The sequence below is a fragment of the Grampus griseus genome, assembly GCF_964374135.1.
Source record: "Grampus griseus genome assembly, chromosome: 2".
Classification (NCBI taxonomy): domain Eukaryota; kingdom Metazoa; phylum Chordata; class Mammalia; order Artiodactyla; family Delphinidae; genus Grampus; species Grampus griseus.
The window spans coordinates 99,976,061-99,989,409 of record NC_139018.1 but is presented as its reverse complement, the minus strand read 5'-3'; the positions used below and the strand labels follow the sequence as shown (position 1 = coordinate 99,989,409).

Below are 13,349 nucleotides of genomic sequence, written 5' to 3'. Positions count from 1 at the left end.
GCCTAGAGCCCATGCTCTGCAACAAGAGAAGCCACCGCAATGAGAAGCATGCACACCACTAAGAAGAGTAGCCCCGCTTGCCGCAACTAGAGAAAGCCCACGTGCAGCAATGAAGACCAAACGCAGCCAAAAAATAAATAAATTTTTTTTAAAAATTAATAATTTCTTAACATGGTTAGGAAAATGAAAATGCAAGCCACAGTTTGGGAGAAAATATTCCCTATATGTATATCTTACAAATAACCTTTATCCAGAATATATAAAGAACACTCATAACTTGATAAAAAATATAAAAAACCCATTTAAAAAAAATTAATTTATTTTTGGCTGCATTGGGTCTTTGTTGCTGTGCGCGGGCTTTCTTTCTAGTTGCGGCGAGCAGGGGCCACTCTTCACTGCAGTGTGTGGGCCTCTCACTGCGGTGGCTTCTCTTGTTGCAGAGCACAGGCTCCAGGTGCATGGGCTTCAGTAGTTGTGGCTCACGAGCTCCAGAGCGCAGGCTCAGCAGTTGTGGTGCACGGGCTCAGCTGCTCTGCGGCATATGGGATCTTCCTGGACCAGAGCTCGAACCCATGTCCCCTGCATCGGCAGGTGGATTCCCAACCACTGCACCACCAGGGAAGCCCCCCAGTTTTTTTAAATGAGCCAAAAGTTTGAACACTTTGTTTGTTTGTTTGTTCTGGCCACACTGCATGGCTTGCAGGATCTTAGTTCCTTGACCAGGGATTGAACCCATGCCCTAAGCAGTGACAGTGTGGAGTCCCATCCACTGGACCACCAGGGAATTCCCAAAAGTTTGAACAGTTTGTAAAACTAGATATATGAATAGCCAAGTACACAATATATTATAGCTATTAGTACTATTATTTGTAATATTATCAGCTATATAAAAATGGAACATTATTTTAGATACTGTTTCATTAATGAGGCGGAAATAGATACCATGTAAAATATCAATACTTATTTCATGTAAATCCTTAATTAACTGCATGTAAGAATATAAAATGTGTCCAGTTTTTTAAAAAAAGTATCTTAATGTAATCCACTTATAGATACCTAATGTCAAATAACCCCAAAAGCATTAAGAATAAAATGATGGAGGAAGGCATAACAGGCATATATGACCAAATGGGAAGCAGGTAGGCAGGGTTATCACTAGGTAAGTGGAACATCAAATGAATCCCAGATACCACAGATAAAAGGTATAATCACCAAGGGAGGTATAACAGAATGAACATTTAATCTTCCATGTAACGTTGTACTGAAGTACGTAACTTTAAAAGCTGTTAGATCGCCAAAGAAAATTTACTGGAATAATACAAGGGGAAAGCGTGTTTAAACATCACTAGAAATTAATAACAAATATTTTAAACTACTAACTGAAAATCTAAAAACTTTCTTTTCAATTATTATTGGTTGAAGAGGATATTTGCACAAAATTCAGAGGATAAGATTATGACCTATCAAAATCTATCAGGCAATTAATTATTAAATGAGAAATATTAGAAAAAACTGTGTAAGCACCCAACTCAGTAACTGAGAAAACAATATAAATTCAAGTATGAGGCAAGAATATGGAAGGAAATAATAAAGATACAAGTAGAAATAAACCAAAAATCAGGAGAACACATTAGCATTTATTAATCCAGTTGCTTAATATTGGGAGGAAAAAGATTTTACTCTGGAAAAACGTAATAAAAAAGAAAAAAGGTGAAAACAAAATTTGAAGGAATAAAGGGTCTATAAAGAGAGTAGATTAGAAAAATACTGAAAAGTTGTTCAATTATCTACTAATAAAATGAAAATCTCAATGGCATAATTTTCTGCATTAAAAATACAGTGATTTCAAAAAATGTAGGAAAACTAGACAAAATAAGATTATTAAGGATATTTCCTCTATCACAAGACTTTTGTGCCCTGCCTCACATCTTCTCAGTCTCACCTCTGATTTCAGTGACAGCTTTGGGGAACAGTTGTGAGGGCTCAGACGGACTCTGTGCTGACGGCTTCTTAAAGTGCAGGGGTGTGTGTGGGGGCAGGGAGGTAACATCCTTTGGGGCATCCCTCAACCAACAGTGGACAGAAATTGAGGGATAAATTCTTCTCTGCCTGGCGGCCTTTGGGAAGGTCCTAAAAGGTGCTCCATGCATTCCTCACAAGGTCCTGGCAGGATTAAGCCTCAGTTGTCTGAGGTGGTAACCAGCTCAGTGATGTACCCTTGTGTTGGCTTTTCTTCTTTCCTTGTTTTACTCTGTCCCTCACCACTGAGATTCCCTCCCCAGTAAAATATCTATATATAAGTCCTTGTTTAAGGCTCTGCTTTCAGAGGAGAACCCAGACTAAGATATCTCTAAAAAGTTTCCAGCCTCAGAGTAGTTTTACAGCAAATTACTTCAAACCTTCAGTGAACAGCTGTTCCTCAAACCACATAATGGGTTTTAGAACACAGAAAAGGATGGAAAATTATACAGTTCATATTATGTAACTACATAATCCTGATCCAGACACATCAGAGTACATGAATACTTTTCTGGTTGAAAAAACATAATAAATGGTGTGTTGTTTTGCCAAACTCTTCCCTGTTCTTTAGCCAGATGTCTTCACCATTGGATTAAACTAAAATTTGTATGGGAGATGGTTGCCAGGCATGTCAACAGTTCATTTAGTTCAATATGTACTGAATTTCTCTGTGCAAAGTATTATGATAAGCTCTGGAGGAATTCAAAGCTAACTGACACAGCATCTCTGCCTTCAGTGAGCCTTTGACTTCTATGAGATATATGGCAAATAAACACAAACTATATATTACAAAATCATTACGTGCCCAGCATCCCAAAGGAATATAAGATATGCCACCTATGAATTTATTTTTAGTGAGGAGATGAGGCATGTATATATGGAATAAAATTAAATGATGGAATATTAAATGGTATAAGAGCTCACAAAGAGAAGTTTGAGTTAGAGTGATTAGAGAAGACTATGGAGGTAGGATTTGAAAAGAGGATTAGATAGGGATAAATGAAAAAAAAGAGGCTGAATGATCAATATAATGAACAAAGTTGCTGTAACTGATACTGCAGATTGGCTCTCTTAAAACCCACTCCTACTCCTACCACATCCTACCCCGTTTTAAATTCATTTGTCTTTATTATAAAGACTATAAAGTTAAAACTATATTTCTCTTCTTTTAGCTAGAATTCTTCATATGAACTATGTTACCTCCAACAGTCATCACCCCCACTTCAAGGTGTGAAGATGGAAGTGAGCAAAATGAGATAGCAGTCAGAGTTACCATAATAGGACTTGAGCAGTGTGAGGGCAGCTTGGTTCCCTGGCCTTCCTGGAAGTTCTGTATGCCACCTGATGGCCTATAGTAAATCCCTTGTAGTTTGTTTTATCTGTAGGTAAGAACCTTGGCCATCTGGGTGTTGTTAAGGCAATATTTTGAATGCTTTGAAGATTCTGGCCTACCTGGAGCTTGTATTAGAATTGAACAAAGTTTGTTAGATTAGCAAATGATTTAAAATTTACATCGGTCCTAATTGAATAGATAGATGATACAGCAAAAATGGGTGATGACTGTAAAATTCTTTGTATTTTTTGAAATTTTTCATAATAAAATGTTGGGGAAATTAAACCTTGTAGGAAAGGACTTTAACTGCTTCAAGTAAATTTGAATTTCCCTGAAATACTCTGATTGTCATTGCTAGATTATTGTTCTGAAAAATATTTATCAATGATTTGAACACAAGTTTCTAGAATGATTCATAGTTGGTACAAATTATACAGATGACAAATTTAATAAACTGAGATATGCAAAAATTTTTTATATCAGCTATTTTCAAAGTTAATGCGTTAATTCTGACTACAGAAACAAGGTGGTAAATATATATTAATTAAAATAAGTAATAGGAGGCAATCCAAGGGTAACATGTACTTTGTGTAACTATTAGTTTTTAAAGGATGGGGCAAGTGTTACCTTGAAAAGCCTTAATTTTTCAGTTTTATTTCATATCGTAACACTAAGCTTAATCAAACTCTGTCCTACCCTCTCTTTATAAATCTGCTGTAAAGACATAGTTACTGAATTAACTTTTATATGTATTGTGATTTAGGAAGAAGCAGAAGAGAAATCGAGAAAGCAAAAGGAGTTGAAGCAAAATTTTATGGAACAAATGGCCTTGAAGGAACTAGTACTTCAGGCTGCAAAAGAGGAAGAGGAGATCTTTAGAAAAGCTATGCTGGCGAAATTTGCTGAGGATGATCGAATAGAATTAATGAATGCTCAGAAGCAAAGAATGAAGCAACTAGAACACAAGAGGGCTGTGGAAAAACTTATTGAAGAGCGTCGCAACCAGTTCCTTGCAGAAAAAGTAAGGAAAAGTATTTTGGGTTTTTTTTTGGTAATTATCATTGAATAACAACCAGCTAATTTATTTATCCACTAAACATTTAACTGAGAACCGTTTATGTGCCAGATGTTAGATATCCATTTACTAATCATATGATATATAAATTTTCTGACCACTTGTTAATCAATGAATCTAGAAAATATTTATTGATGCTTTCTGTGTGTTAGGCATTGGTTGGTGTTGAGAACACAAAGATAAATATGACTAAGTCCATATCATCTATGAGTTTTTGGTGGTGTTTAAGAAAAATACCTTAAAAACAATGATTATAAAGATATATCAAGTGCATGTGATGATAATTATACAGACATGGACATCTTGGTATGGCAGAGAGGAGACAGATCATGAATGCCCTGGCTGCTATTCTAATGGTGGACTTTATCCAGGGAGACCCACTGAAGAATTAAGAAAGCTACATGATAAGATCTGCACTTGGAAGGATGACTCAGGTAGCAGTGTTGAGGACAGATGTGAGGGGAGTAAGACCAGAGACAGGAAGATCAGTAAGGAAGTTATTATAGTTATCCCAGTGATAGGTGATGAAAACCCATGTGAACAGAGAAGGGATCCATCTGTGAGATGTTAGGAAGGTAGAGTTGATGGGGCTTGGTGACCAATTAGTTCTGGAGAGTTGAAAGAAGAATTAGGCTACTACTAATAAATAATGCTATTATGTACTTCCATCTTCAGTGAGTGGTGATGTGCTACAGAAAGTGTATGTACAAAGAAAAACAGATTTTGAGGGAGTATATAATTCCATTTTGTCCACATTGATTTTGAGGCCCAGGGGAAGATTTCTTAGTTGGAAATGTGGATTTAAGAATTGGTGAGGAAACTAGGTTTGTGACTTTGGACACATTGATTTGTGTATTTGTGTTTCATCCGTAAAACTGAAATAATACTTTAAGAACCAAATAAGAAAATGTGTAAGTGTTTTGAAAAGATAAAGAACTCTAAATATGAAAAGTACAGATTAGGCATATGGCAAATATTTTTAAGTAGTAATAGAAGTGGTAGTAATAATAACTAACATTTACTGAGCATTTTCATATGTCATTCACTATTCTATACTCATTACAAGCAAAGTAATAACTTTTAACTTTCAACCCTGTGAATTAGGTACTATTACTACCCCCATTTTAAAGATGTGGAAACTGAGGCATAGAGATTATATGTATTGCCCAAGGTTTCACAGCAAGTAAGTGGCAGAGCTGGGATTATTAAATTAATATCATAATGCTGATCTTTCCTGCATGGGTAGACAAAAAGAAATCTCAAGATATTCTTATAATCAACAGATACTGATCTGCTAGGCATTCTGCTGAGTGTTGGTGAGGGAATCAAAACAAATAAAAGCTCATTCTGGTAGCTTCTAATCTAGCAAAAGAAAATAAGGTCTAGATACCCAAGACTCAACTATATATAGCACTATATTAAGAATATATTTCTTAAATGTACAATGTAAACATTTGTAGAATGTGGTAGTGTGGGATTTACTAGTGTGCAATACCTTTACGACAGAACTATGTGGACTTATCTGGAAATACATACAAAATGAATAAAAGAAGACAGAGGAAGGCTATTCCAAGTTGGCAGCATATGGAATTATCAAATGGAGAAACCTGAATAGTAGGCAGAGGAGTTTGGACATGATACAGTAGAAACTGGTTATCATAATATGGTGTTTAACAAGAGGAGAAAGTAGTAATTTAAGAGTGAAGAGATGACCTGGAATAGGTTAACAGAGCAGTGGAAGGAGAGAGAAAGGGTAGAGTTTAAATATTTTTAAAGGAAGAATAGATGAGACTTGTATGATTATTTTGGACCATATAAGGTAGAATGGAGGAAGGAGTCAAAATAACTCTCAAAGTTTCAAACATGAGAAACTCAAGGAATACAAGTGCTGTTGTTTTGAATTGGAGCAAAAAGATATAATGACTTCATTTTTAGTCATACTGAGTTTGAAATAGAAACGCAAGTTGAAAAATCCTGAAGGCAGTTGAACAGAAGAAAACTTAGGTCAAGTATTCTTAGACAAGCATTTCTGTCATTAAGTAGCACAGAGAGTTTCAAACTAAGGTGATTCTTCCAAATAATATATTATAATGAGAAATAATCAGAGGGCCAGTGACTGAGACTTGGAGAACATTCTAGTTAGGAGGTGGAAGTAGTAGAAAAAATTGCCAAGACCAAGAAATGCTCAGAAAGATAAAAGAATCTGGCAGTCATAGAAAACCAAGAGAGATCAGCTCTTTTGACTGCTGCAATGACGTGTTGAGAGACTTGGGGTTCAATTTTTGGCTTTCCTCTATACTTAATCAACTCTTTTTAAAAAATATATTTATTTATTTTGGCTGCGTCAGGTCTTAGTTGCGGCACGTGGGATCTTTTGTTGTGGCGTGCAGGCTCTTTGTTGCGGCGCCTGGGCTTCTCTCTAGTTGTGGAGTGCAGGCTTCTCTCTAGTTGTGGCCCATGGGCTTAGTTGCCCCACAGCATGTGGGATCTTAGTTCCCTGACCAGGGATCGAACCCATGTCCCCTGCATTGGAAGGCGGATTCTTAACCACTGGACCACCAGGAAAGTCCCCTTACGCCGTAGTTCTTTTGTCATATTTCCAGATGCCTAAAGGACACAGTTGGAAATCTTGTGGGTGCCTTAGAATTTAGGTTTCCAAAAGTGAATGTAACAGACAAACCTCCAATTTCTGTAGCCTGAATCTTGGTTAAAGACAGGCTTCAGTGACTGAGTGAATATGCTATCACCTAGGAATCATTCCTGGACTCTTCCTATTTCTTACGTAATAATTTTTAGTCAGCCACCAAATCCTATTGATTCCACCTCAACAGTCCTATTGATTTCACCTCTTAAATTCAGTTTCTCTTCTTCATAACTTAATTTAGACATTCAGTATCATTCTGTGGACTACTGAAATTGACTTATAATTGGTCTCCTTGTGGCGTCTGCTACCAGTTAGCAAGGTATAAAAAAAATCTCATTATGTCCTCCTCCTGCTTAACTTAAGTGGATTCCTACTGGATAAAACTTCAATTCTGTAGCTTTGATATAAACCAACCATTATCTACGGTAACCTTTAAGGGAGATAATTACCTTTAAAGCACCTAGCATTTTGCCTGGTCAGAGCAAAGTGATCAAGGAGACTGAAAATTAAAAGCCTTTTGAAATTGACCAGAAAACTTTGAATACTCCTTGTATAGAAAGAGGTAGAACCAGTGACTGTGACTGTCCTACTATCTCATGGCTTACAGAGCTAATCTGAAAGCTATTGGAAAAGTTAGCAAGACAGCTATAAATGGAAGAAATCTGAAAATATTACCTAAAGCATAAATACTTTTACAAAAAATTTATATCTTAATTTTTTTAAAATTGTAAACGTTCCCAATATGAAGCTGTGGGCTTAATTTCGATATCAGTGAGATTGGGTCGCATTTCTATTCTGGTCCAAGGGCAAGGATGAATTTTCATGATCATAGAATCATGAATCCATTCTATTACACAATCATATAAGGCTCTGTTTTTTTTTTTGTCCTCATGAACAAATTGGTTTCATACCTTTCTGAAATATTTACCCTAATTAACTATAAAAATGTTTTTTAGGATGAACAGTTAATGTGGTCTACCACATCCTAAAAAGGGAGATCCTGTATTACACCCAAATTAGAGCCCATGTACATCACTGGACAAAAATCTAATGAGTGAATTTTTCTCATAACATTATAGAACTTCTTGCACCTCCCTATTATAAGGAATAGATCAGTTAGGATCGTGCTTGGCTACAAGTAGTCTCAAATTAACAGTGGCTTAGTAGATAGTTTACTATTCCCTCACATGAAAGTCTAGAAATTGAGACTTTATTCATAGTCTTCAGGAACCCAGGCTCCTTCTAGCTTTTCGTTATGGCTTCTGTAGGCTATAGCCATCATCTTCATGGTTTAAATTAGATCTTCAACCTTCATATCCATGTTTCAAGCAGCAGATGGAAGAAGTGCAGAAGGGACAAAGGATATAAGATTGATTCCTGGAAACTACCACCTGACACTTTTGCTTATATTCCATTGGCAAAATCCTAGTCCTGTTGTGACCACATTTGACCCTAAAGGAGTGTTAGAAATGTAGTCTAAAAAAAAAATCAGGTATAGTGATTCTATGGTAGATTCTATTACCCTGTTTCATCTTAGAGATAAAATAATTAAGAGCAACTCAACCCTTTGATTCAGTAGCAACATGGGTGAAAGTGTAAGTCTTTTCTCAATTAGCTGTCAGTGATACTTCTAATTCTGTAATACAAATGAATCTGACATGATAGTAGACAAAATATTCTCAGGAGAAGCAATTCCAGGTTTAACTGGCATTGGATATGGCTGTGTCCTAGCATTCCTCTGTATTTTCATTCAATAACTTTAAAGAGATTATATTGAAGCTTGCCTCTCACTGTAGCAAAAAAGACAGATATCCTGTTTTCTGGTTTACATGACTTTAGTTATTTCAAACAAAAGTTTAGCATTAATACTACTTTAAAGTAATTCTTGGCAGAAATTCATCAATGTTTTTTCAGTGGTCTGCCTTTAGTATCCTTCACTATCCAATAGGACTATTTGGATATATTTCCATAAGAGTTCTTTTAAGCCCTAAAACGTGTTAAAGCTAGTCAGCTCTTCCATATTTATATGGCACAGAAGTTTGGTGTGGTTGTCTATCAGACGTTTGTTTGTTTATTTTTGGCTGTGTTGGGTCTTTGTTGTGGCACGCGGGGGCTATTCTTCGTTGTGGTGTGCTGGCTTCTCACTGCGGTGGCTCCTCTTGTTGCAGAGCAGGGCTCTAGGCACGCAGGCTTCAGTAGTTGCGGCTCATGGGCTCTAGGGTGCAGGCTCAGTAGTTGTGGCGCAGGGGCTTAGTTGCTCCACGGCATGTGGGATCCTTCCAGACCAGAGCTCAAACCCATGCCCCCTTCATTGGCAGGCGGATTCTTAACCACTGCGCCACCAGGAAAGGCCCTCTATCAGAACTCTTGCCTGTTGGAACTCTTGCTCTTACTCTTTTGCTTCATACAGGCTTTACAAAACTTTATATGGCAGTACTTACCTTTTAGATATCCCTATTCTGTTTTATCTACCTTTTTTTTCATCTTACACTGTAAGCTGCTTTCAGTACCTGGAGTATGGTAAGCACGCAATAAATATTTGTTGAATTAATTAGGAAATAATTTCTTTGAATCTTTTTTCCTTGGTAATGAAGATACTTGTCCTGAAAATATGTACTTGCCTCCCTAAAATCCCAGTCATAGCTGGGATTTTTCTTGTAACTTTAAAGAAATAGTGACTGTAATATACACATATATATATATATAATAAGGTAAAAGATATATTATTATCTAGTACTTATCAGTTTTATCTGATTTACTGCAAGAGTAAATTAGACAAATTTATCGGACACATTCTTAGTTTAATGTGTTTTCTGACAATAAAATAAATTTTATTTATATTTCCAGCAACGTGAACTGGAGGAATGGCAGTTGCAGCAAAGAAGGCAAGGATGTATTAATGAAATTATTGAAGAAGAAAGACTAAAACTTCTCAAAGAACATGCTACAAAATTACTAGGATATCTCCCTAAAGTAAGTGACATTTAACATATAACCTCTAATAGTGGGGAAAAAAACATGGTATTAAGATTTCAGAGGGAAACTGAAGATGGTGGAGTAGAAGGACGTGCACTCGCTCCCTCTTGTGAGAGCACCAGAATCACAACTGCTGAACAATCATCAACAGGAAGACACTGGAACGCACCAAAAAAGATACCCCACATCCAAAGACAAAGGAGAAGCCACAATGAGATGGTAGGAGGGGCACAATCACAATAAAATCAAATCCCATAACTGCTGGGTGGGTGACTCACAAACTGGAGAACACTTACACCACAGAAGTCCACCCACCCACTGGAGTGAAGGTTCTGAGCCCCACATCAGGCTTCCCAACCTGGGTCTGAATGTTTGCTCATTAGACACAGAACTGAGGCAAGAGCCAATCCCATGCATGAATCTGGCAAAGCTCAACCTCTTCACCCTGACCTCCCTCATATCATACATACTATAGGGCTGTTTCAAAACAAGGGTAGAGGGTATAGTATGGATTAAATTAATTCCTATTCAGCCCATCAAAGCAGTAGTACTTGTAGTAATAAAGCAGAAGAGCCCAGATTCCTATGACAAGTTCTAACACAGGATCTGGTAAATCAGGAAATCAGGTCAGGCTAAGAATATTTTGTATATATCAAGTAATAATTTCAGAAAAATTTTTTTCATAAATATATTAGATCTTGTTATCTTGGAAATAACTTTACAAACCTCATGTCTGTATATCTGTTAGCGTTAATGAACATTTAGTGAATTATTCTGGCATTCACAGTAACCCACAAAATATTTTTCTTGTAGGGAGTATTCAAAAAAGAGGATGATATTGATATGCTTGGTGAAGAGTTTAGAAAAGCATATCAGAAAAGGAGTGAAATTTGTGAAGAGAAGTGATATCATCAAAATTTGGTAATTTGGTTTGTATGTTACCACTAGATGTCAGTGTAACTTCTGTTTTACAGTTCGGTGAGGGTAGGAATCCATTCTTTGTCTTTGGATTTTCTAAAACATCTGTATTTCATCATTTATAAACAATTATTTATAAGAAAACATTTGTTTTTGATAAAAATTAAATTACTGAGTATTTTTTCACTGCAAAATTAATGGCAAAGTTAATTGCTTTTAATCAAACTGTTGTTTTTGTACTAATAATTTGAAGATCTGAATTCTGCACCACACTCCATATAGAGGAATATATATATATATAAAATCCAACAACCCAGGGGACTAACCTCTTCATACCACTTCTATCTATGTTGGTGTCTTGGAACTTTACTTCCCTTATTTGGCCAGGGAAAACTTTACTTTTCTCCTCTCACAGTAGACAGGAAAAGAGTGAGGAATTTCAACGTGCTTTACTAGTGAATGCACTTAATTGTCAGTAAGAACACAAACAGTTTCTCTCATATAAACATCTCTAGAACATAAGTGCAGTTGAAAAAGGGCTAGATGGTCATAAGAAAGATATCAAAAGTTAAAAATTCCTATTGCTTTATTTTATAAAATATTTCCATTTTGTAATAGATATCAATTTTACATACCCAGATCTACACAGGGAATTTGGAATTATTTTGATTTATCAAGTATCTTCATTTCTTAGAGTAAAAATAATTCAAACCATTACAACTTAAGTTAAATAAAGGGTATATCCACCAGGCACTATAGGTTAAAAGGTAGATCACTTATTTCCCCATTCGAGTGCCTTCATAAATTCCTCTTCAGTGAAAGACAACATCTTGGCAGCTTCAATATGCATCTGTGTTTAAAAACAAATATTGTCTAATTTAGTGTTAAGAGTAGACCACAGAACAACAGGAAATTTATAAAAGTGTGTGTATAATATGCTATCAAATTAAGTTTTGTTGTAGGAATATGTAATTCTAATTACAGTGTGACATTTGAAATGGTCAGCCTCTAAAAACCTGCGTTCACTGCTGGTATTGTACCAACCTGTTGAGAGAACAATTCAATAATATTGTAATACCTAATCTTTGCAAAAAGGGACAGTGGCAAAGCCATGAATTCATATCCTCTTACCACTAGGTAACTCGTGTAGTGAACAGAACAAAAGTGGTTTGTAATCAGTTTTCACTCTTCAGGAGGCAAACGGATCCCCTAAGTTATTTCTATATATGGTATCTTCTTTAGTTAGGGAGTATCCATATTGTATTTAGTAGTCCTATTTCTACATTTCTAATTTACTTGCATTGATGTATAGGTAAAATTTTGTGACTAAGCATGTCAAAATAAACATATCTAAAGTAGAAATACTAAATATCTTAGTAGAAAGAGCCAAATAACATCTACGATTTATTTTAACTTTGTTTTTTAGGATAAACTCACCTTCTGCCTTTTCAAAACATCGATTAATTTTAATTGTTTCTTGAACCCTATCATTAATTCTCCTTTTTGTCTTTCTAGCTTCTTGTTTTCTGATTTTAACACTTCAATTTTTTTGTGTTCTTCATTTGCTATATCCTGCAAAAAGAAAAAAATAATCCCATTTATTCTTTGCAGTATTTGAATGGAAAAAATGATATCAGCAATAAAAGCTATTTTTAGTTTTTGCATTACTAAATTACTGTAACTCTGATAACTTTTAATGATGCTCACACCTCTAGCATTTTAAAAAACGTTTTTAAAATAACAACTCAGTTCTAATTCCAATAATGCCAAAGTAGCTTATATTTGAAGGCAGAGATGAGTAATCAGTAGTAGGCAGAAACTGGAGACGGTTATGAGCCTTGAAAAAAATGGAAGCATACTGGTTGAGATCCACATTCAGCTGGTTTCTGAGAGCACTTTTCAGTTCATTGGTTCACAGGGACAGACCTGAAGCAAAAAGTATCAGTCTTATTGGGCTAAGGAATTGGACAGCATGGCTGCCACGATGGTAGAAATTTCCAGGTGGGAAATCCCTCAAAATCTGCATACACAGTTCCCTCAAATCCTTGGCACCTAAATAACACGTGCAGGGTGAGACTCCTAGGAACCCATGAAAGGTAACAGTCGTGGTCTAAAGAGCTGAGCAGAGAATTCAGCCACTGCCCGTGATAAGGAAGACCGAGTTTGTAATCTTGGTAAAAATTAATTGGATGAGCTCTGCAGCAATTTGGACAATGGAGAAAAAGGACCAGTGAACTCTAAGACAAGTAAGTAGAAACTATGTAAGTAGAGGAACATCTGGTACTTGGAAAAAATGTGAAAGGATGTCTTTCATGCAAAAAGGGAAATGATACCAGAAGGAAATCTGAATCTACATACACACACATTTAAAAAAAAAGTATCAG

At 36.0% G+C, this 13,349-nt stretch overlaps 2 protein-coding genes across 9 annotated transcripts in view; one reads left to right on the top strand and one right to left on the bottom strand.

Annotated features, from left to right (window-relative positions):
- Positions 1–11,063, top strand: part of MNS1 (meiosis specific nuclear structural 1) — a 55,539-nt gene extending 44,476 nt beyond the window's left edge. The window contains exons 8-10 of the mRNA XM_082647490.1: positions 4,116–4,373; positions 9,919–10,044; positions 10,861–11,063. Of these exons, the coding sequence (XP_082503616.1) occupies positions 4,116–4,373; positions 9,919–10,044; positions 10,861–10,953 (477 nt within the window). The 3' untranslated portion in view covers positions 10,954–11,063. The remainder of the gene's footprint in view (positions 1–4,115; positions 4,374–9,918; positions 10,045–10,860) is intronic.
- A 473-nt stretch (positions 11,064–11,536) lies between these two features.
- TEX9 (testis expressed 9) overlaps positions 11,537–13,349 on the bottom strand; it is a 208,828-nt gene continuing 207,015 nt past the window's right edge. For 3 of the 8 annotated variants that reach the window (XM_082647491.1, XM_082647493.1, XM_082647492.1), the window contains 2 exons: positions 12,403–12,537; positions 11,543–11,815 (listed from right to left, as the gene is read on the bottom strand). In XM_082647491.1, the coding sequence (XP_082503617.1) occupies positions 11,738–11,815; positions 12,403–12,537 (213 nt within the window). In that variant the 3' untranslated portion in view covers positions 11,543–11,737. Of the gene's footprint in view, positions 11,816–12,402; positions 12,538–13,349 lie in introns of all 8 variants that reach the window. The other 5 variants (XM_082647496.1, XM_082647495.1, XM_082647498.1 and 2 more) reach the window with 3 other exon arrangements.